Here is a 24,448-nt window from a genome sequence, read left to right as displayed (position 1 = left end):
CTGCCGCGGCATCTGAGCACTGGGGCTACACGTGTGCACCAACCACCAGGCTCAACTTTTTATTTTATTTTGTTTTTTGGATTTTTTTTTTTTTTGAGACAGGGCTTCTCTGTGTAGCCCTGACTGTCCTGGAACTCACTTTGTAGACCAGGCTGGCCTCGAACTCAGAAATCCACCTGCATCTGCCTCCCAAGTGCTGGGATTACAGGTGTAATTACAGTGTAATCCCACTTTCATTTTTGTGATTTTATTTAAATTGTCTCGATTGCGTGTGCACACGCAAATTTGCAGGAGCGCATAGGGCCAGGCATCGGGAGCCCCTGAAGGCGTGCGTGGCCCCCAGCGTGGGTCTATGCAGGGCAGTGGGCACGCCTGTTGCCACAGCCTCCAGTGCTGGGTGACGGGCGGGCGCTACTACCCAGCTGATCCTCAAACTTTTGATTCTGAAAGAGCCAAAGGTTCCAACTCTTACATTTGGGTTGTTTTGTTTTTTAATTAAAAAATTATTTATTTTTGAGATAGCATCTTACTATGTACCTCTGGCTATCCTGGAACTCAATATGTACACCAGGCTGGCTTTGAACTCAGAGTTCTGCCCCTGAGCGCAAGGAATAGTGAGCCACCGTGCCGGGCTCATGTTGGCTCATGTCTCTCCTCCTCTGTGACGTTGTCGTTAGGGTCCTGCTGGGTCACCAGGATGACCAGCACACCAAGGGCACTCTGCCCCCAGGAGGGAACAATGGCCAGGTTGACAGAATAAATGGAGGAGGACACAGACGTGCAGATTGCAGGCTGAGTCACCAGAGCCCCCGTGGGCCTCCGGCCTCCCCATCCCTCCAGCCCACTGTAAACACAGACCGAGTGCACGCAGGGGCTCGGAATGCCTTTAATCAGGCTCTGCAGCCGGTGCCAAATTTCCAGACCCGAGGACGAGCGGGTCTGTGGCGGGCGGCGCCGACTGTTTCTCCAGACGGTGCTGGAGGTTGGACACAGGCACTTGGGCCCCGAGCTGTGACGGGTCCCTTGGGGTCTGTGCAGAACAGCTGTTTTTGTGGGGCCCTCCTTCCTCCATAGGGTACCCCAGCCCTTCCCATTGGCCAAGTGCCAATTCCTGAGTGGGCTCTCACAAAGGGAAGAGACATTTCTGAGTCCTCAGTTTCTAGTAGAGAAACTGAGGCACCAAGGGGCCACAGGTCAGGAAGGAGCCTCTGTTACAAGCCAGCTTGTCCCATACATCAATGGGAGGTGTTCACTCTGGCCCGAGCGCTCTGTGAAGACTAACAGTTACACTGGGGCCAGGCGTTCGGGCACACATCTTTAATCCCAGCACTCTGGAGCAAGAGGCAAGCAACTCTCTGTGAGTTTGAAGCCAGCCTGGTCTACAGAGAGAGTTCCCGTGTTCCAGGACAGCTAGGGCTACACAGAGAAACCCTGTCTGGAAAAACAAAAACCAAACCAAAGCAAACAAAAAACCTAGTTGTGCTGGAGACTGGAGATGGAGCTCAGTAGGTGGAGTGCTTGCAGCTCAGTCGATAGGGTGCTTGTCAAGCACGCACAGTAGGTGGAGTGCTTGCAGCTCAGTCGATAGGGTGCTTGTCAAGCACGCACAGTAGGTGGAGTGCTTGCAGCTCAGTCGATAGGGTGCTTGTCAAGCATGCACAGTAGCTGGAGTGCTTGCAGCTCAGTCGATAGGGTGCTTGTCAAGCACGCACAGTAGCTGGAGTGCTTGCAGCTCAGTCGATAGGGTGCTTGTCAAGCAGGCACAAAGCCCCGGGTTCTGGCCCCAGCACCACAGACAGCAGGTGTGGTGGCACAAGCCTGTATCTCAGGAGATGAGGCAGACAGATCAGGGATTTATGTCATTCAGGTTTCATAGACCGTTTGAGGTCAGCCTGGTTACACGAGAGAGACCCTGTCTGTAAAGACAACGCAAATGAGGAAAGCTCAGAGTACCACACCCGTCAGTCCTCAGGGAGGCGGCACCCACAGCCTACAGACCAGGCAGAGCCCAGAAGTGCCAGGTCTTCCTGGGGGGCCCACAGTGCAGTATGGTTCTGCAGGCCTCTCGGCCTGGGCTCTTCTGTGCTAGGTGAGGGCCTGACAGCTGCCGCCCACGCCTGGCTGGGCTGGGATGCGCCAGGCTGGGAGGTGTGGGGTGCTTTGGGGGTTTAGGGGCTGGGGCGTGCCAGGCTGGGAGGTGTGGGGTGCTTTGGGGGTTGGGCTCTGTGCTTGAGTCACGCCCCTATGTACCATGGAGGCAGTGGGAGGCTGTGGAGCAGGTGACCACACAGGGTTTCTAGTTATGTAACCAAAGGTGAACAGGCTTGGGGACTGGGACCCACATTAGACAAAACTGTACCCTACCAAGAAACTCACAGCCACCCACACCTCTAAAAGTAACTGCATGAAAACCTGGGGTCTCTGCAGAGTCAGCTAAATGTCTGAAACATGAGGCCTGGACTTCAGGAGAGGGATGTGGCCAGAAGCCAAGGGGTGACGAGATGGCCAAAGCCACAAGCAAGGGTGGATAGAGAATAGGGCCCTGTGCTGCACGCCAGACCCACACTCCCATGGCCTCGTCTTGTTATCATGTGGGCTCAGCAAAGGCCCAGAGGATAACGGACGGCAGGCAGTCACAGGAAACAAGCCAAGGGGACCCCTGGGAGAGAAGGGACTCCTGAGACCTCCTACAAGGGGAGGGCTGGGCACTGGCAAGCAAGAACAGGGTAGAGAGTAAGGCGTGGAGTGAGGGGTGGGTGCCAGGGCCTGGCCAGGCTAGCCCATGGGCAGCATGAAGGGGCCAGGAGGGTGTGCTAGACCCAGACCACGACAGTATAGGGTGCTGAGGACCTGGAGGGCTGTGGACTCAGGGAGCCACACATCCTCCTGTGTCAGCGCCCGGGTCTTCGTCTATCGTGTTTACATTTGTTTGCTTGTCTTGTGTAATGAGGGGATGTGGGATCTCAGAGGAGAACACGGAGGGGTCAGTTCTCTCCTTCCACCTGTGATCCTCGGGACAGAGCACAGGTTTGCAGGCTTGGTGGCAGGAGCCTTCACTGGCTGAGCCATCTTGACAGCTCCCTCCCCCCTTGGACAGGTCTCTCACTGGCCTGGAGGTCCCTGACTAGAGTAAGTGTGCGGGCCAGAGGGCTCCATGGAGCCGCTGCCCCGCCTTCCACTGCTGGGATCACGTGTGCCATCTTGCTTGGCTCTGACCTGGTGCCACGCAGCCTCCTGAGTGCTGGGACGGGAGGCACCACCACATGGCCATCCTGTCCTCTCGCTCTGGGCCTCTCTGACAATCTGTGACACATACTGTGAGCTTCCAGTCCCCAAATGGCCGCCCAGCAGGAAACACCTCACAGACTCCTTTGTCCCCTTCCAGAGTTCCAGCCAAGGCATGGCACTGCCTACAGGGCTCAGAGACTAGGCTGTGCGGCAGTCTCCAAGGTTCCAGAGCTGTGTGTGTGTGTGTGTGTGTGTGTGTGTGTGTGCACGTGTGTGCAGGCAGTGGTGTGAGGAAACACACATCCCTCTGACTACAGAAGGCCAGGCCGCAGCCAGGGCTACCGTGGCCTTAGCAGGAGTGTGTGGGTTCTGTGTTCCAGAAATCATATTCAAAGCTGGTGGTGGTGCCACATCTGTCATCCCAGCACTTAGTACGTGGAGAAAGGAGGCTCAGGAGTTTCAGGTCACATTCTTGCCTACAGAGTTCAAGGCCAGCCTGGGCTACATGAGACTGTCTCCAAAACAAATAAAAGGAGGGAAAAACCCTTCAAAATACAAATACGAGTTAAAACTGTGGACACAGTCAGGTGTGGTGGCGCACACCTTTATCCAGGGGCTCTCTGTGAGTGCCAGGTCAGCCCGGGCTGCACACTGAAACCCAGTCTAAGAAATCAACAAAAGCCAACCAAAAAACCCTGGCACCCTCACCTGCACAGCAGGACACTGCTGGGACAGATGCTCCCCAGAAGCACATCGTTAGACTCTGAGGGGGAAGACATGGGGACAGTAGGCTGTGTCAGAGCAGGGGATGGTACGCTATGGTCACAGTGTGAACAGAGAAGAGTGCAGTCCTCTTGGCCCAGGGGGCTGACAGGCAGCTGGGGCAGCAAAGCGCCTCCAGGTCTCCAGAGCAAACAAAGTAGCTGACGTGCGGTCAAAAACTCATCTCCTGAGCCAGGACACGCGGCTGCCGGTTTCAGTCCCCAAGTTCTGTCTCATCAACCCAAAGGCTGCTAGGCTGGGCTCTAGCACACTGTGTGTGTGTGTCTGTGTGTGTGTGTGTGTGTGTATGTGTGTGTGTGTGTAGGGGCAGAGAATGTGTGTGAAATGTAACTATTTGAATGCATGCAAGTGTGTATGTACACATCTGGATGTGTGGAAATGTGTTTAAATTTGTGAGTATAAACATGTAGATGTGTGTATGGGTGTGTGTTACATGTGCATGCATGCTGGGCGTGGTGGCGCGTGCCTTGAATCCCAGCACTTGGAAGGCAGAGGCAGGAGGATTTCTGAGTTCGAGGCCAGCCTGGTCTATAGAGTGAGTTCCAGGACAGCCAGGGCTACACAGAGAAACCCTGTCTCGAAAAACAAAAAAAGCAAAAACAAAAACAACAAATAAAATCATGTGTATGTATGAGCATGTAAGTGCACACGCGCACCGTGTATGTGTGTATGTTTGTATGTGTGCATGCATGTGCACAGGAGTGTGTGCATGGAGTCCCCATACCTCAGAGGGCCAAACTCTGCAGCAGTTAAACTTTAAATCCTGCCTATAAAGAGTAACATGATGCCCAATTGGGGCCGGAGTCCCTGAAGCCAGACCACCTGACTGACAGCCTGAAACTTGGCCATCCACCTGCCTCCGCCTCCAATGGCAGATGAACGATGCACCACCATGCCCAGCCCCAGCCCGCCTGAGAGGTGCAGGTGGGGGCGTCTAGGTGCAGGTGGGGAGAGTGGTAATACAAAGGACTTCTTTGGACAGTGGTCCCCTCACTCAGGTCATGGCTGAAACTGGCCTGGTACTCCTCAGGCTTCCCTGAGGGGCAGTGGATCCACGGGGAGATAAGACAAGGTGGAGATGGCCTCATTACCATGGCCCAGAACAGCTCGAATGCTCTGTATTTCAGGAGAGCTCGGAGGTTATGTAAGAGCTCAGGGTTGGGGCGGGGCTGCGACCCCAGGGGAACCTCCCACTCAGCCCTTTTGTGTTCCAGGTCTAAGGAGCTCAGAGCACACCCTGGCCAGCAACCCTGTGATGCTCATAATGGAGGACGGTGGGAACAGCATCACACTGGGCAGAGCAGGCCACTCAAGCCACACGGACAGGACGGAGACAAGAAGACGTGCCCAGCACCCCCGAGGCTTCCCACAGCCCTGAGCTCTCCTGGGGCTCCCAAGACAATGGCGGTCTTTGGTCCCGGCCTGTGCTGTCCTGACACCCAGCTGTCCACACAGCCTTATTCTAGACCCACCTGGCAGACCATCCGACCCTGCCCCTGCTGTGGTGACACCCCATCACCACGGTGGGACACAGCTCAAATGGCCGTGGTCTCCTTTCCCTTGTCTTCTGTGCAACACCAGTAGGTTCCTGTTCTATTTAAAACGAAGCCAACTTGCTCAGAACTTGAACAAATAAAATATAAACTGACCAGCACTCCATTCTCAAGGACACGGAGAAGACACCGAAACATGTTCATGTCGGCTTGGCAAACGGGCAAGGAAAGCTGAGTTCCCATCAGCAGTGCGTGAGCAGGAGTGGACTGGGTGTGCAAACACTGGTCAGCCCAGAAAAGGGTGAGGCTCTGACACACCACAACAAGGGCAGACCTAGAAAACAGGCCGCTGAGTGTCACACGTCAGAGACCAGGACCACATGACACATTATCCCAAGGATGCAAACTGTCCACGCAAATCCTTGGAGCAAGGAGTGTCTTAGGGGCCGCCATGGCTGGATCAAAGTGGCTGCTCACAGAGAAGCCGTCCTTCTAGAGGTATGGAGGTCTAGAACCGGTGTGAGTAACCAGCTGCACAGCAGGGTAAGTATACGCAATGCCACAGAAAAGAGAAGCGGCCTCAAAATCAGCAAACAGAAAAGCGCGATTCAAACCCAGTCCTGCAGGGGACTGATGGAACCTAGCTATCTATGTGAGAGGTGGTGTGTGTGTCTGTGTGTGTGTGTATGTGTGTGTGTGTCTGTGTGTGGCTCACAGGTGGAGCGGGGATCAAACTCCTGTCCTTAGATGTGGCAACAAAGGCCCTTACTCACAAAGCTGTCCTGCACGTCAATTATTATTATTATTATTATTATTATTATTATTATTATTATTATTTGGTTTTGGCTTTTCAAGACAGCCCTATGTGTAGCCCTGGCCATCACAGAACTAGCACTGTAGACCAGGCTGGCCTCAAACTCAGAGATCTGCCTGCCTCTGCCTCCCAAGTGTTGAGATTAAAGGTGTGCACCACCACTGACCAGCTAGCCTAAATTATTTTTTTTAATTTTTATTTATTTTTTTTATTTTTTCGAGACAGGGTTTCTCTGTGTAGCCCTGGCTGTCCTGGAACTCACTCTGTAGACCAAGCTGGCCTTGAACTCAGAAATCCGTCTGCCACTGCTTCCCAAGTGCTGGGATTAAAGGTGTGTGCCACCACCGCCCGGCCTAAATTATTTTTAAAAATTAACTTACATATCAGAATAGCTGGCTTATGCCATACCAGGGGCGAGGCTGGATGCTGGGGTCTGAAATGGCTAGGGACTTATCAGCTAACCCCCTCTAACACTTCTGGGAAGGGACGCAGTGGATCCCCTAGAGTCCGGGTGCAGTGGCCCAGCAGTTGCAGGCTCAGGTCAGCCCCAGCCAGAGCCGAGACCCTTGCCCTCACAGGCTGTCCTGGAGCGGGATGGCGCACAGAGGAAAGGCTAGCATGGCGGCCGAGCTCAGGCTCCAGCGGGAAGCTCACCAGCAGCAGTGCCCAGAAAGACAGCACCTGCAGAGGCTCCAGGGCAGGCCCAGCTTAGAGCCAGGCCTGCCCATGGACTTTTTCAGGAGTTGGGAACACCTACCAACTTGCCACCAATTCCTAGAACCCATAGGAAGGAAGAGAGAACTGACTCCACAAACTTCCTTCACAGGAGCACCACAGTGCAGTGGCCCCCAAACCATGGACATTCACAACTGTGCTAGAATAAAAGGCAGAGTGGAAGGGCCACGGGGCTCTGGAGAACTGTCCAAAGCTCTCACAAAGGGAGCAATGTGTAGCCCAGGGCTTCCTCCGCACCCTTCAGTACCTCTTTGATTACTTTAGGAGGCCAGGCAGGAAGCAGAGGAACACCCAGCACCCAGCACCCAGCAGGGGAAGCAAGCTCACAGCTCACAGAGCAAGCTGCAGCAGTAGGGCTGAACGACTGGACGGCACCAGGTAGAAGATAGCTCCCATCTGAGCAACCGACAGAGATACACAGCATGAGCAAAGGACCTGGGGTCACAGGGTGAGTGTGCTGGGGGGGTGTTGGGGCTGGGCCAGTCCATAAGCAAGGAGGGGGTAGAAGTCAGCTCTGGACCAGAAGAGAGAGGCCAAGCCACAGGAGGTTCGCACAGATGAGACCTAATGAGCCCTCAGCCAGGCCTCTGGCAGGGATGAGGCCCAGTTAAATATAGGCAAATGGGAGGGCCCCAGGTACCAAGATGCCTGCCCAGGGCAGCAAGGCTGTGGAGGACCCACCTTCCCAGGGATGCAGGCCCCTGCATGCTCCAATTCCTCAGTCTCTGTCACCCACACAGCAATGCCCTGTCCGCTAACAGCAATACCCGTCTCTCCATGGTCAGGTTTTATCCTGGGCTTCGAGCCTACACCGCAGAGAGTCCTGGAGGCCCAGAGCTGTGCTGGCTCTGCTCCCGGCCTGGTCTCTGGGGCAGTAGTGGCACCTGCTATGGACTGGCCAGTCCCCTAAGATGATGGATTTTCACCAACGTGTGTGAAGTGTTGCAGACAATTAATTCCTAATTATCCTCTGACTTCTACATGTGTGGATGTCCCCAGCAAATAACCATTAAAAAAACAAGTCTTAATAAGTTAAAGGCAGGGGGGTGCAGGCCTTTAATTCCAACACTCAGAGGGCAGAAAGAGGTGGATCTCTGAGTTTGAGGCAGGCATAGTCTACAGAGTGAGTTCCAGGACAGTCAGAACTAACCAGAGAAACCCTGTCTCAAAACAACAAATGAAATTATGACAATCAAGTAGCCAATCCGTGTAAACCAAGAGGAAAGAAGATGCTTGTGCCAAGACGCTGGGTGGGACAGAGCAGCCTCTGCAAAGGGCTCTGGGAAATTCGCTTTTCACACACAGAGGAATCTCGACCGTGTTCAGAATCCACACTCGAAGGCCTGAGGTAGAACCCAAGCGCACTGCCTTGGAAACTGCAGACCTCTGAGGCAGGCTGGCAAGCCAGCACCCAGGAATGCAGGGGCAATGCGGGCTCAGCAGCCTTCGTGGGTAGGACACCAAACTCAAGCAATAAAAACAAGCCAACTGCAAGAATTGGAGCTTGTCAAAAGGCACGAACATTTATCAAAAGGCGCCATGGCTGGGGTGAGAGAAGGCCCCATTCCTCAGGGAAGGAAGATCGCGCAAGTGCAAGGGCCTCTGGTCAGCTAACCCTCGGAGCCGCCGGCCGCACAGCTGCAGACCTGAGCGGGCACCTGGGCGAGTCCTGGGGAGCAAGGGGACAATGGGACCCTACCAAACTCCTGCATGGCAGAGCAGAGTGCTGCGGATTTAAGCACTAGGTGCGCGGCTGCAGGCCGGCGATGGCAGTCAGGAGGCTGAGGCAGGGTTGCCACGAGTGCCGGCCAGGTCAGCCCCCAAACAAAACATACTGCCCTCACAGAGGGGAAACTGAGGCCCAGATGGGAATGATCATTTTAGAGTTATAGTTAATGGGCTACGTGCCCAGTGTTGGGGTGGTGGCAGAACTGAGTTGGGTGTTCTCAGGCAGGCGCCCTCCCAGGCAGCCCCACGGCATGCATCTGCTTGCTTGGCCTAGAAGACCCGACTTGCCAGAGGCTGTCCACTCAACTAGTCACCAACCTGCGCGACAGCAACGAGGACAGCCAGGGAGCAAGGCGCCCCTGAGCTGTGGCCCTCTCTCATCAGAAATCTGTCCCCAGGAGCAAACTCTTCCATGGTCCCCAGGAAGATACACACTGTACCCCACCCCACCTCCCTGCTGAGTGCCTGCTGGATACACCACACCCCTGCAGAGTGCCTGCAGGATACACCACACCCCTGCAGGATACACCACACCCCTGCAGGATACACCACACCCCTTCTGAGTGCCGGCTGGATACACCACACCCCTGCTGAGTGCCTGCTGGATACAGCACACCCCTGCTGAGTGCCTGCTGCTGGATACACCACACCCCTGCTGAGTGCCTGCTGCTGGATACACCACACCCCTGCTGAGTGCCTGCTGGATACACCACACCCCTTCTGAGTGCCTGCTGGATACACCACACCCCTGCTGAGTGCCTGCTGCTGGATATACCACACCCCTGCTGAGTGCCTGCTGCTGGATACATCACACCCCTGCTGAGTGCCTGCTGCTGGATACACCACACCCCTGCTGAGTGCCTGCTGCTGGATACACCACACCCCTGCTGAGTGCCTGCTGGATACAGCACACCCCTGCTGAGTGCCTGCTGCTGGATACACCACACCCCTGCTGAGTGCCTGCTGGATACACCACACACTACCCCTGCTGAGTGCAGCCTGCATCTGTTAAAGTACACTCCATGCTTTCTAAGTCAGCCTGTGCTGGCTGAATATATTTTGTCTAGATGTCATGTACCTGCTGAATGTCCCCCAGTTGCCCGCCAGCAGCACAGAGTCCCTGCTGCTGAACTGCTCTCTCCTCACAATAGATGACAGAGGCCATGCAACCCTGCCTCACACGCCAAAGAGGGTGCAGAGCTGAACAGGACAGGAGGCAGTTGGAAGGCCAGGACACTAGGATGAGACTTGGGTTAGAAGTCCAATTCCTACACTCCCAGCCACAGGACTTGTCACCCCAGCAACACACATTGTGACGGACTCCTTCTGGACGCCGTCACTACAGGAGCACCCTCAGCTCCACGTCAAGCCCCATCTCTCATGCTGCCTTGGCTCTGCAGCCTCCCGGGACCTGGTACCACCTGTCTACCCCCAAGCATGCTCACTGCGAAGCCTCCATCCTGACAGCCCCTTCCTTTGGGCATGGGTTCTTGCAGACTGGCATACCCTGCTGCAGCCAGGCTTGCAAACTGCATGATATGAAGGGAGTCACTGTGGCGACTGGGTCAGTCTGCCTTGCCCAACTCACTCTGCGACATGCGTTCTCTGGGTCTCATGCTCCTGTCACGGGGGTGCTACCAGTGACACAACACCGGCCGTTGCGAGCTGCCGGGTCTCATGCAACCATGGTTTCTACAAAGCCACCCTCTCTGATGTGCATGTCCCAGGCACTCAGGGACACACTCCTCTCTCCAGTTGTGACAACTCCCCAAGGGAGGCTCAACATCAGGTGAGCTCTCCGCTCCAAAGCCGTCGTTGGCTGCCATGCTGCCAAGGCTGGACTGGAACACGCAATACTCCTGCCTCGGCCTCCCAAGCAATGGGATGGGAAGGGCAGCGCTGATGGCTGCTTGGTTAGTCTCAATATGTAACCAACGCTAAGTTCTAAGTTACAGCCATCCTCCTGCCTCAGACCTGTAGCTCAGATTATACCCATGAAGCACCACACCTGGTGGTGAGTTTTGGAGGTCACTCTGTGTGCTGCCCATGTATCTATGGGCACATGGCAGCCACAGGTTGACACTAAGTGTTTCCTCAGTGGCTCCTGCCTTGCTTATTCTCTTGGGAAGTACAGCTCACTGGGTAGCAACAGCCCCACACAAGGGATCAGAGGCCCAACAGGACCAAGCAGGGACCATGAGAAACCAAGGCAGGAGTCACAGGTATGTACAGTGGCCCCCAGGGATGGCGACAGGGAAAGACACACACACACACACACACACACACACACACACACACAGGGGTGGGGTGGCTGAGGGGGGGAGGAAGAGAAAGAAAGAGAGGGAGAGAGGGGGAGGAAGAAAGAGAGACAGACAGACAGAGACATGGTTTATAGAAAATTCTTGCCTGGTGCCACTTTCCCCAGGCAGTGGCCAGTTGGTCACCAGCAGAAGGCTCATTCCCTCTCCCACTATGGTGAGCTAAGCAGAGACCCACAAAGTTAGTTCTCAGGAGACCAGATGAGGAACGGTTTCATCTGGGGTCACCAAAGCTGAAATGCAGGGGTGGTGATGCGGCTTAGTGGAAGAACATGGTGCCGGCTCCGTCAGAGCACCCCGCCAGCACGTGGTGGGGAGGAGAGACATGTTCCATCACCAGCACCGCACGCACGAGGACCCGGCGCTACTTGCCGACTGTGTGAGCACAGGCACCTGGACCAGGTCAGCTCTCCGAGAGCCTCTTGCCCTGGCCCACCTGCTGGATTAACCCAGGCACACGTTCTGCGCATCCAGCAGTGGATTCAGTCTGTGGACAACAGCTGCAAGCCAAAGCTCCAAGTGTTGGTGCATGGCCGTCACCAGAACTGTGACAAAGAGCGAATGGCCGCGGAGGCAGGCTCCTCTCCGGAGACCAGAGGAGCATAGCCTGGATTCAGAAACCAAGTCCTCAGTGGAAGAAACCACCTTGCTCAACTATCCCAGCCCCTCGCTGGGGAAACTTAGGCCGGGGCTCCATTCCTGAGCCTCGTCCCTGTTCCTCACTGGGGGAGTCTAAGCAGAGCTCCACCCTGAGCCACGCCCCCAGCCCCTCACTGGAGGATTCTAGGAAGGAGCTCCACCCCTGAGCCACGCCCCCAGCCCCTCACTGGAGGATTCTAGGCAGGGGCTCCACCCCTGAGCCACGCCCCCAGCCCCTCACTGGAGGAGTCTAGGCAGGGGCTCCACCCCTGAGCCACGCCCCCAGCCCCTCACTGGAGGATTCTAGGCAGGGGCTCCACCCCTGAGCCACGCCCCCAGCCCCTCACTGGAGGATTCTAGGCAGGGGCTCCACCCCTCCATGCTGCCATTCTTGCTTTGACATGTAGTCTGGCCATATAGCCCATAACTGACTTTACTTTTTTCCTGCTTATTTATTTGTTCTGTATGTTTGAGAAGAAGTGTGTACACACCTCTGTTTGTGTGTGTGTGTGTGTGTGTGTATATGCACGCATGCGCACGCGCACCAGAAAGCAGTTTCTTCTACCATGTGCTGGCTACATTTATGTCAACTGACACAAACTATAATCATTTTGGAGAAGAGAATCCCTATTGAGAAAATGCTCCTCCAGCTGGATCTGTGGACATTTTCTTGATTGGCAACGGATGGAGGCAGGCCCAGCTCACTGTGGGCGGTGCCATCCCCGGGCTGGTGTCCTGGGTTCTGTAAGAAAGCAGGCTGAGCAAGCCAGGAGCAGCAACAGCGCTCCGTGGCCTCGGTGTCAGCTCCTGCCTCCAGGGTCTTACCCTGAGTTCCTGCTTCCTCTCCTTCAATGATGGAGGGGCTGAGAGTTTTACAATGAAATAATCCTGACTCCCCAAGTTGCTTTTGGTTGCATTTTACCACAACAGAAACCCTAAAGCCCACCGTGGTCCAGGGCCAGTCAGGTCCCCAGACGTGGCGCACTTCCCCACGGGAACGTCTCCCCTCACGCTGTCTGTGTGTCCTGGGGTCCAGGGCTGCCGAGGTACTGTTGTAGTAAAGACCAGTGAGTTCTCGGAGGACCCACATGGAGGCTCACAGCTATGCTGTTCTCGGAGGACCCACATGGAGGATCCCCAGTTCCAGGGCTGCAACCCCTCCTCTGACCTCCTCAGGGACCAGGCATTCGCATGGCGCACATGCAGACAAAACACTGCACACATAACATAGAGTCAATAAAAAACAAGTAAGTAAATAATGCTTTAAGTGGTCAAGAGGGCCAGGTATAGTGGCACAAATATTTAATCCTACTGGGGAGATAAGAGGCAAGCAGATATTTGAGTCCAAGGCTAGCCTGGTCTACGGAGCAAGCACTATGCCAGCCAGGGACACACAGGGAGGCCCTGTCTGCACACCGTGGCCTGGACGATGGCCAGCACGAGGACCTGAGGTGAATCTCCACCACCCACATAAGACCTGGGTGTGCTCACACGTCGCCATCGCCTCAAGCACAGGGGGTGAGAGGACAGCTGCGGCTCACTGCCCAGCAGCACCGGGGCCAGGACCAACAAGGCCCAGAGTAAACAGAATAAGATGGAGGTGACAGAGCAGGACACCTGAGTCCCACTCTGCCCACACCCGCATGTACACATGCTCACGTGTACACACACATGTATACACACACCATCTGCTGTCCCGCTCTGCCCACGCCTGCATGTACACATGCTCACATGTACACACACATGTATACACACACCACCTGCTGTCCCGCTCTGCCCACACCCGCATGTACACATGCTCACGTGTACATACACATGTATACACACACCACCTGCTGTCCCACTCTGCCCACGCCTGCATGTACACATGCTCACGTGTACACACACATGTATACACACACCACCTGCTGTCCCGCTCTGCCCACGCCTGCATGTACACATGCTCACATGTACACACACATGTATACACACACCACCTGCTGTCCCGCTCTGCCCACACCCGCATGTACACATGCTCACCCCACACACATCACATGGATACCCCACACCCCACCTGCTGTCCTGTTCTGCCCACACCTTTTTAAACTGTACACACACACACACACCACCTGCTGTCCTGCTCTGCCCATGCTCACATGTACACACACACACACACACACACTACCTGCTGTCCCGCTCTGTCCATGCCTGCATGTACACACACACACACCACCTGCTGTCCTGCTCTGCCCATGCTCACATGTACACACACACACTCACACACACACACTCACATACACACACACACCACCTGCTGTCCTGCTCTGCCCATGCTCACATGTACACACACACACACTCACACACACACTACCTGCTGTCCTGCTCTGCCCACGCTCACATGTACACACACACACTCACACACACTCACATACACACACACATACACCACCTGCTGTCTCACTCTGTCCATGCCTGCATGCACACACACACACACACACAACCTGCTGTCCTGCTCTGTCCATGCCTGCATGCACACACACACACACACACACACACACACAACCTGCTGTCCTGCTCTGCCCACGCTAACATGTACACACACACACACACACAACCTGCTGTCCCGCTCTGTCCATGCCTGCATGTACACACACACACACACACACACACACACACACACAACCTGCTGTCCCGCTCTGTCCATGCCTGCATGCACACACACACACACACACACACACACAACCTGCTGTCCCACTCTGTCCATGCCTGCATGTACACACACACACACACACACACACACAACCTGCTGTCCCGCTCTGTCCATGCCTGCATGCACACACACACACACACACACACACAACCTGCTGTCCCGCTCTGTCCATGCCTGCATGCACACACACACACACACACACACAACCTGCTGTCCCGCTCTGTCCATGCCTGCATGTACACACACACACACACACAACCTGCTGTCCCGCTCTGTCCATGCCTGCATGCACACACACACACACACACATCCTGCTGTCCCGCTCTGTCCATGCCTGCATGCACACACACACACACACACACACAACCTGCTGTCCCGCTCTGTCCATGCCTGCATGCACACACACACACACACACACACAACCTGCTGTCCCGCTCTGTCCATGCCTGCATGCACACACACACACACACACACACAACCTGCTGTCCCGCTCTGTCCATGCCTGCATGTACACACACACACACACACACACACACATCCTGCTGTCCCGCTCTGTCCATGCCTGCATGCACACACACACACACACACAACCTGCTGTCCCGCTCTGTCCATGCCTGCATGCACACACACACACACACACACACACACACATCCTGCTGTCCCGCTCTGTCCATGCCTGCATGTACACACACACACACACACACACACATCCTGCTGTCCCGCTCTGTCCATGCCTGCATGCACACACATACACACACACACACACACACACACACACAGTGTCTGTGAGAGAGCCTGGAGCATGGCTCACACCTGTCACCTCTCACAGGATCCTGAGGCCAACCTGGCGATAGACCCAGAGCCAACAGAAAGTGCCACGGTGGGAACTGACAGGAACGCTGTCCGCCAGCGACACCCCGGGCGGGCATCTTCTGCCTGTTCTGTGTGTCGCACCTGGGAGCAGCTGCTGGCTCTGTCCCTGTCCTCGCCCGCCTCTGTGCCTGCCACACAGCTGGACCGCCATGGTCCCGCACCCTGTGGTGTCTCCTTCTCTTTATTTTATTTAGGTTTTCTTGGAGACAGGGTCTTACACAGCTGAGGCCAGCCTTATACTCCTGAACGCTAGGTGACATGTGCACTCGCCCGTGACCGCTACCTCCGGTTTTCCAAAGGTGTGGCGGCCTCACCGGTGAATCCCATCTACTCAGTCCTTTCGCCAACAAAGCTCTCTCTGCCAGGTCCTGGAGCTGAGCATGGACAGATGGTTTTCACATGCTTACAGCTACCCACAACCTAGAGGAGCTGCTGGGGGCGGGACAGCGATGATGGTGGCACCCCTGTCTTCTTGACAGCAGCTTGGGAGGCTTCCTCTGCAGAGGTCTCTGACAGCCTCGGCAGCCAGCAGTACAAGATAAAGTACCAAAGGGCCAGCTAGAGGGCTCAGCAGGCATAAAGGTGATTGCTGTCAACCCGATGACCTGAGATCAACCTCCAGGACACACATGAGAAAAGGCAAGAACCAATTCCAGCAAGCTGCCCTCTGATCTTCTCACACACACACACACACACACACAAATAACAAATGTTCCAGCCCCTATTCTCAGCAGAGCCATCCCTGTCACAGATAAAGCCAGAATGCCAGCCTCAGCCCAGGCAGGGCTAGCCTGCACTACTGATTGCTTGGCCTCTAAGATCTTCACACTTCAGCCTCCCAAGCACCTGGGACAACACATAGGTGCCACCACATCTAGTAAAGAAGGGCATTCTGTGGCCCAGCTCCTGTGACCCAAGACACTGAGAATCAGCCCCACGAGGAACCCAGTGCTGCAGCCCACGGGCAGCAAATGACACATACGCTGCCTCCCCCGGCAAAGCCACCCCACCCCCTTCCTTCCGTGTCTATGGCCCCAGTACAGTCTCTCATGGCCCTGCTGTCACCCCGTGTGGTACAGACACCTGTGCTCAGGGTGCAGTCCCCAAGGGACAAGTGTCCAGCAGACAGAATGACCTGGCGCCACCAGTCCCTGTGACACCTCACAGAGGATGAAGAACAGAGGGGCAGGCACCGTCAAAGAGGCCAGCAAGATGACTCGGCGGGTAGAGGGTGAAGGAAGGGGCTTGCAGGTCTGACCCACCCGGGACCCCTGGGACCCGCGTGCTGGACATGACCACCTGCTAAGTTATCAGAGCACAAGGGGGACCCACCCGGGACCCCTGGGACCCGCGTGCTGGGACATGACCACCTGCTAAGTTATCAGAGCACAAGCAGAGCTCTCAAAATCAATCACAATGTAGTTATTTTTTAAAAAAAAGAAACATTCAATAGGTAAATTTTGTGTTTTTCTTTTTTTGTGTGCGCACATGGATATGCATGTGTGTGCATGTGTGTAACATGTGTGTAGAAACAGTCCAACCTCAGCCTTGGTTCTTTAGGAGCCTTCACCTTGTTTCTTTTTCTCTATGTAGCCCAGACTATCCTGGAACTGTGTAAACAAGGCTGGCTCAAACTCACAGAGATCCACCTGCCTCTGCCTCCTGAGTGCTGGGATCAAAGATATGCACCCCCGCCATGCCTGGACAATTTTAACCTTTAAATTATGGGCAGCGGGTGGCTTTCCAGTGCCCAAGGTCCCCCTGGAGCTGGGGCCCCCAGCAGCTGCGACCTGTCTGCTGTGGATGATGGAAATGAACTCAAGCCCTGGGCCAGCCGGTGCAGTCACCACAGAGCACCACTCCAGCCCAGGGTTAGTGGCTAGCCAGGCTGGGGTGGGCGGGGTCTTGAGATTGCCCTGGCTGAGTCGATCGATCGGCCCCAGGGAACTCAGCCCCAGGGAACGCTGGGGATCAAAATTCAGTCCTTGGGCTTTCTGACCTTAGCAGCTCCCACCTTGTTTTTTGTTTTAAGATTTGCCTTGCTTTATAGCCTAGACTATCTTTAAAGACCTCAAACTCTCAGCAATCCCACTGCCTCAACCCTTCAGACTGCTGAGAGACAGGCATGTGCTGCCATAGCCACCTGTTACATGTATTCTGCACTCAAGCTGTTCATGGGACACTGCATATATAGAAGCCAGAGGAGACGTTTCGGGGCTCAGCTCTCTCCTACCAGATGGGTGCCGGGCACTGACCTCAGGTCTCAGGCTTGGCAGAGAGCGCCTTTACCCAGCGTGCGAGCGAGTGTGCTGACCTGCCACGTCCTTAGTGAGGAAAAGGCTACATGGATGGTTGAGCGTGGAGACCAACTCCCCCAGACAGAGGGCTGTGACCCCAGAACGGCCCAGAATGACCACACGAAGGTGTGTGTGGCTAGGCCGCTGAAGGGGCCAAACTCCTCTAGGACAATGAAATGGTTGGGAAGACAGGGGTGTGGTCACATGACCCAAGGAATACATTCAGCCACTGGTCACACACAGACCTCACTTCTCAACTACCTTCAACTGTAGCTGAGGCTGTTACACGCTTTCAGGACAGGCATGGCGGGGCCCAGCTGTCTGCCCAGAGCCCAGGGAGTGGAGGCAGAAGCATTCAAAGCCACCCTCAGATGCTCAGTGAGCTCGGGGCCAGTCCGTGCTGCACGAGACCTTGCCTCTGCTGTCCCTGCCACATCGTTCACACTCAATCCCACGGACACCAGACAGCCATCAAAACGTCAACCATGAAACTCTCTGTTCTGGTTATACTGCAAACATTTGACACCAACTGTATACAGACACCTACTACGTGCTAGAAACAAGATGTAAACTCAACAGTCCTGTAAGTGACACAGGGATGATACACTTTTTGTTTGTTTAGTTTTGTTTTTTGGAAACAGGGTTTCTCTGTGTAGCCCCTGCTGCCCTGGAACTCACTCTGTAGATCAGGCTGGCCTCGAACTCATGAGATCTTCCTGCCTCTGCCTCCCAAGTGCTGGGATTAAAGTTGTGTGCCATCATCTCCACCCAGCCGATGACACACTGTTTATTGTACATTCATTACCCTTTCTCAATACACTGAGGGAGAACATGGCTCCCCTCCTGGGGGCTCTGGGGACAGTCTGACTGAAAGTAAGAAAGACACCTCATTCAAACACTCTTTTGTCTATGATGCCACAATCTTGCAACTGATTATAAAATTACCCGACCCAAAGGTGCCCACTGATAAATCAAAGCCTCACTTACGTGCCCCTGGCAGGTCACATGGGACTCTGAGCCCAGGCCTAAGGGTGTGCAGAATATGCCACACAACAGCATCACCCTTGAGGACCATCTGACACCACACTTGACGTGGAAGGACAAGGCCCCACGTCCACTCCACGTGGCCAGAAACCCAGCAAGGCCAGCCACGCCCGTCAAATATCCAGCCACCTGAGGCACTCACAGCCTCCGTCCCTGCCATGAGTGAGGCCGTCACCTGGTCCCCAGCACTGAGCCTGCATGGGAGCCAAGCAGCCGCCTGTGCTGACTCCAAATGCGGAGGACCAACCGCTCAGCTATCCAGGAGGATAACATTTGCTGCAAGGCAGAAGTAGGAGCACCCAAGGAAGGCACAGGTGACAATGACACTGTATCACCTACTCCTCAGGTGGCAAAGGAGTGACAACTGTGCCTTCGGATAATGATGAGGGGACCCCTCTCCATTAGGCAGCAATGAAGGGTGACAACAGTCCACTCAGGTTGCAGTGATGGAGACCGGTCTACTCAAGTAGCATAAAGGGTGACAACTATCCCCTCAGGCAGCAACAACGGGGCCACTTTGCCACACAGATAACCCTGAAGGCAGCAATGATGGTGCCACCTATCCCACCAGGCAGCAATGAAGGGTGACACCTGCCCCCTCAGGTAGCAATGATGAAGTCGCAGGTCCTATGAGGTAGCAATGATGGAGTCCCTATACCATCAGGTAGCAATCAGGGGGGTGACACGTGTCCATTCTGATAGCTATGATGAGAGCACATGTGCCCTCAGGTAACAATAATAGATGGCACCTATACCCTCCGGCAGCTGCGATGGGACCACCTGTCTAGTCCAAAGAGCAATCCTGCGAGCAGCCGCTCTGTACCGGCTGGTGGCGTGGGGACACCTGCGGCGGCCGCAGCCCCGCCCCCGCGTCTCTTCCTCCTCCCCTCCCTCCTCCCCTCCCCTCCCCCGCGCTCTCACCCGCGCGGCCCGCGTCAGGCTCAGGTCCTTCATGACCTCCTCGAAGGCCGCCGTCTCCTCCGCCTGCTTCTGGTTGTGCAGTGCGATCTTCTCGCTAAATTTCCGCGGATTGTTCGAAGTCGCCATCTTCTCGCCGCCTCCTCCTCCTCCTCCTCCTCCTCCACCTCCTCGCCCCCCCCCCACTCTCGGGAGCCACCGCGCAGGCGCTGGCCGGGCCCAGGGCTGGAGAGCAACGCGCAGACGCAAGCACTGCCCAGAGCTTGGCGCAGGCGCACGGGAGAGGCGTGCGGCGCGGGGGTGAACACGCCTGCGCGTGCCTGGGCAGCGCGCTGGGAACTCCGGAGGGGCGTAGCTACGCAGGCGCACTGCAGCGCGCGTGGTCCGCTGGACAGCGGTCGCCTGGTTGTGGGTCCTGTCCCATCAGCGAGGGACTGGAGTGTCGGAGGATACGGCAGAACTGATGCCTGCATTCACCGCATTCACTGGACTCCAGCATTCACTGAGGACTTGTGGAACGCCTGCTGTATACCAGGGCACAGACGTAAACAAACACAAGTGTTCCCTGAACTAACCGGGGTTCGGTCCCCAGCAACACACACTCACTCATACAATTATCATAATAATATCATAATAAAGTTTCAAATGGGAGAAATGTGCTGTGTCTTCTAAGAACAAGGACAGTGCCGGCTGTGATGGTACAACCTGCAGGAACCAAGGGCATGGAGGGTTCAAGCCATGCTTACCTGCAGAGTGAGTTCAAGCCAGCCTGAGACACAGGACACTGAGAGAGAGAAAAAGAAAAACAAAGGGGGTGGTGTCTGGAGAAAGATGGCTCAGAGATTAAGAGCTTCTGCAGCCCTCCGGAAGGACCTGACTCTGTGACCCCACGGAGCAGTCAGTCTCACGCCCTTGCAACTCAGGTTCTAGAACATCCAGCGCCCTCTCCTGGCCTTGGCGAGAAGTTAAATACACACATAGCATGTGCACACACACAGATAAATAAGTAAATGTCTTCAATTTAAAATATTGAGCTAAGGCCAGGCATAGTGGCACATCCCTTTAATCCCAGCAGAGGCAGGCAGTTCTCTGTGAGTTCGAGGCCAGCCTAGTCTACAAAGCGATTACCCAACAGTCAGGGCTACACAGAAAAACCCTGTTTCAGAAAAAACAAAACAACGAATTAAAAAAAAAAAAAAAAAGAGCTAGAGAGAATGCTCCATCATACTAGCGTTTGCTTTACAAGGATGAGGGGCTGAGTTCAAATCTCCAGCACACACTAAAGCTGGGCCACAGATGCCTGTGACTCCGTGTTAGGAAACAGAGAGAGGAACCGGCCAATCATTCCACAGAAAGATGAGCTCTGAGATCAGTAAGAGGTTCTGCCTCAAAGGTAGACACCTGACACCCTCTTCTGGCACACATGTACACACACACACACACACACACAAACAGAGGAAAACAGAACCTCCAGGTGGTAAGACTTTGAGGTCCTGGATCCAGCTATGCCTGAAACTGGAGACCCAGGCCTTTCAACTACATGAGGCCATTGTGTCCTTCCTAATTTATGTAGGCCCATTATTCCCACCTGGCACTGCCTGAGACCAGCATTTCTGTCCAGGGGGGGGGGATGGGACACACTGCTGTCTACCAGCTAGTTCTCACTATTGTCCTGAAAGATCAGAGGGCACAGACAAAGCTTACAGCTGCTTGGAACAGATTTAAAGGGGGGGGGGGGGCTGGCTAGAATTGGGCTGACTGTGATCCTGGCTGTCTCCCCACATGGCTTCAGAAGGCTTTAGTGAAATTAATGTGCACTGATAAACACCAGCTGTCTCTGCCACTTACTCTGGTCTGATGGGAGCCCGTCACCGCTCACCCAAGCCTCTTGGACGTGGTGGCATGTGTGATGTGGATGCACATGTATTCATGTGTGGGTGTGAATGGGTGTGTGCATGCGGCAGTGTGCCCTGGGCACCTTTCACACTCACTGTCCAGTTTACTTGTGTGTCTGTGCGTGTGTACACATCTGTGTAGACGTCAGAGGATCACTTGTGAGTGTCAGCCCTCTCATTCTACCATGGCGGTGCTGGGGACTGAACTCAGGTTGTCAGTCAGCACTGCAAGTGCCTTTACCTGCTGAGCCATCTCTCAGTGTCTCTCAGTAAACCTGGAAGTCACGCTTCAGCGAGCCTAGCTTGCCAGTGAGCCCCAGGAATCCTCCAATCTAATCCAGGGATTAGAGGCATGCGCAGCACGCAGCCAGCCCTGCGCCTCCTGAGCCATCTCATCGCCCACAGATCCGGCTTCCTGTCCCGCAGTCATAGCTGTACCTGGCTCCGTAGCTTGGCCTGGCATGAGGTCCATGCCACCTTCCCCCAGTGTCCCCTCCCCCTTCCATTCTCCTGCCCTTCTCTCCAGCAGTCTGCAGCTGCCTCAGGGCCTTAGCACTTGCCGAGTGCTCTGTGTGGCTTCCCAGGCCCAGCGCTCAGGCGGCACACGCTTGTAGAACCAGCAGAGATACCAGGAGAAGTTCTCTGCTGTGCCTCTCTCAGCAAACTGAAGATCAGCGAAGAAGAAGACTCGAGACCAATGAAGTGTTGAAAAGCCAGCTATTCAAGCCCCGCCCCCATCGCTGTCCGCTGGGTGCTGTTCATACTCCCTCCAAACACCACGTGTCCGCTCAAGGGTCTTGCCTCATCACAAGCACTACATGAGTCTGTCTCAGGAAATTCTATGTGAGCCTGTATCCGCTGGCGTATCCAGAAACTTCCATCTCACTATGCGAATCGGCTCGAGTCTGGAGAAGCAGCAAGAAGCCTCCAGAAAACCACCGGAAGTTGTTCGGTGTTTCTTTCTCTGAAGTCACAACAAATGATGACCAGTAAGGAATGGCAGGGTCAAGGTGTGCCAGTACCACCTCGGTCATCCACCATCTCTTGGGTTATAGTTTTCCTTCCCCACCCCCCACCCCCACCCCACCCCACCCCAGAGACAGGGTTTCTCTGTGTAGCCATGGCTGCCCTGGAACTCACTCTGTAGACCAGCCTGACCTCGAACTCAGAAACCCACCTGTGTCTCCCTCCCAAGTGCTGGGATTAATTTTTTTTAAAGATTTATTTCTTTATTTATTCATTACATGTAAGTACACTGTAGTTGTCTTCAGACATCCCAGAAGAGGGCATCAGACCCCATTACATACGGTCATGAGCCACCATGTGGTTGCTGGGAATTGAACTCAGGACCTTTGAAGAACAGTCAGTGCTCTTAACCACTGAGCCATGTCCCCAGCCCCCATATTTTTCCTTCTTAACATCCTTTCTTATGTTTGCTATGCAAAACCTCCTTTCTCTTAGCTGTTCTTCGTTGTATAAGGTGTCTGCTTCAGGAAAGCATTCTTTCAGGAGTCTGCTTTAGCAAAATGTCCTTTCCTGTGTGTGCCCCAGCAAACCATCATTTGACTTTCCAAAGAAACACAAGTTTGCACTTCCCACGCCCATTCACACCCACACATGAACACACGCACATCACACATGAACCAGGTCCACGAGGCTTGGGTGAGCGGCCTCCGATGTGTGCACTGCACTGCAAATGATGATCTTTAGCGTCAGTACTTCCTCCCAGAGAGACCCAGGGAAAGGCACGTGTGGGGAGCAGACTCACTTCTGCTTGGAGTCTTTGTGGCCGGTTTTGAGGGATGGATATGAGTCCTCCAGGCAGATCCAAGAGTGGATAGCAGATGGAACAGATAGAAAGCCACTTTCACACTGAGATATTAAGCTCTCTCCCCCCCCCCCCCCTCGCCCTGACAGGGTTTCTCTGTGTAGCCCTGGCTGTCCTGGAATTCACTCTGTAGACCAGGCTGGCCTCGAACTCAGAAATCCGCCTGCCTCTGCCTCCCAGAGTGCTGGGATTACAGGCATGTGCCACCACCGCCAGGCCTAACTATTGACTCTTATTCCCCATCTGTTTCTTTGCTCTTAGGCTCCGCCAGGACAGTCTGGTTCTTTCTTTTCAGGGGAAAACATCCATCCCACATGCCCACTTTTCACACTGGCCTTGCAGCTTTCGGCTGTGTGTGGCAGACGGGAGCTGCAGCAGCGGAAGGGCTGCGGTGGTTTGAATATACTCGGCCTGCCTGGGGTGCGGTGGTTTGAATATACTCGGTCTGCCTGGGGAGGGGCACTATTAGAAGTGTGGCCCTGATGGAGTAGGTGTGTCACTGTGGGCATGGGCTTAAAGACCCTCACCCTAGCTGCCTGGAAGTCGGTATTCTGCTAGCAGCCTTCAGATGAAGATGTAGAACCCTCAGCTCCTCCTGCACCATGCCTGCCTGGACGCTGCCATGCTCCTGCCTTGATGATAATGGACTGAACCTCTGAACCTGTCAGCCAGCCCCAATTAAACATCCTCATAAGAGCTGCCTTGGTCATGGTGTCTGCTCACAGCAGGAAAACCCTAACTAAGAGAGGGCCCTGCTAGTTAGGTCTTAGCAGCAGGATGCGATTCCACATAGCCTTGGTCTCCAGTGCCGGAGGAATGGGGTCCTCCTGGCTTGTGCTGGCCTCAGAGGTGCATGAGACAGGACACAGCCCCACCAGTGAAAAGCCGCACACCCACCTGCAGACAGCAGCCCAGGGACGAACTTCACTAGCAGTTCCTGCAGGGATGTTTCTGGGTGCTTTTGTTTTGAGACGGGGTCTCACTTCGCAGTCACTGCTAAGGTGGAATGTGCTCACGGAGACCCACTTGTCTCTCTGTGGACTGAAGGGGTGGACACCTGGCTAGGGGCTGCTTCTCAAGTAGCAGCATCTGACCGATTGGCGGCTGTGCTGTCTTCCTGCGAGCAGCGGAGACTGGTGTGGTGGTCTGAGTGGGAATGGCCCCGC

General features: G+C 54.9%; 2 protein-coding genes across 8 annotated transcripts in view; both read right to left on the bottom strand.

The window, feature by feature from the left end:
* Crtc1 (CREB regulated transcription coactivator 1) overlaps window positions 1-19,725 on the bottom strand; it is a 56,700-nt gene extending 36,975 nt beyond the window's left edge. For all 7 annotated transcript variants that reach the window (XR_007974099.1, XM_052162007.1, XM_052162009.1 and 4 more), the window contains exon 1: window positions 19,563-19,725. Coding sequence is in view for 6 of the 7 variants with exons in the window: in XM_052162007.1 (XP_052017967.1) it covers window positions 19,563-19,688 (126 nt within the window). In the remaining variant the exon portion in view is untranslated. The remainder of the gene's footprint in view (window positions 1-19,562) is intronic.
* On the bottom strand, window positions 13,140-16,042 carry LOC127668412 (balbiani ring protein 3-like). The gene is made up of 2 exons (XM_052162014.1): window positions 15,019-16,042; window positions 13,140-14,966 (listed from the first exon to the last, which is right to left on the bottom strand). Exons 1-2 carry the CDS (start codon window positions 15,107-15,109, stop codon window positions 14,074-14,076), a joined length of 984 nt encoding a protein of 327 aa, XP_052017974.1. The 5' UTR covers window positions 15,110-16,042; the 3' UTR covers window positions 13,140-14,073.
* Window positions 19,726-24,448: the final 4,723 nt, after the last annotated feature.

This window comes from Apodemus sylvaticus, chromosome 18 (assembly GCF_947179515.1).
Source record: "Apodemus sylvaticus chromosome 18, mApoSyl1.1, whole genome shotgun sequence".
NCBI classification, from domain to species: domain Eukaryota; kingdom Metazoa; phylum Chordata; class Mammalia; order Rodentia; family Muridae; genus Apodemus; species Apodemus sylvaticus.
This window is presented reverse-complemented; position numbering and strand designations above follow the sequence as displayed.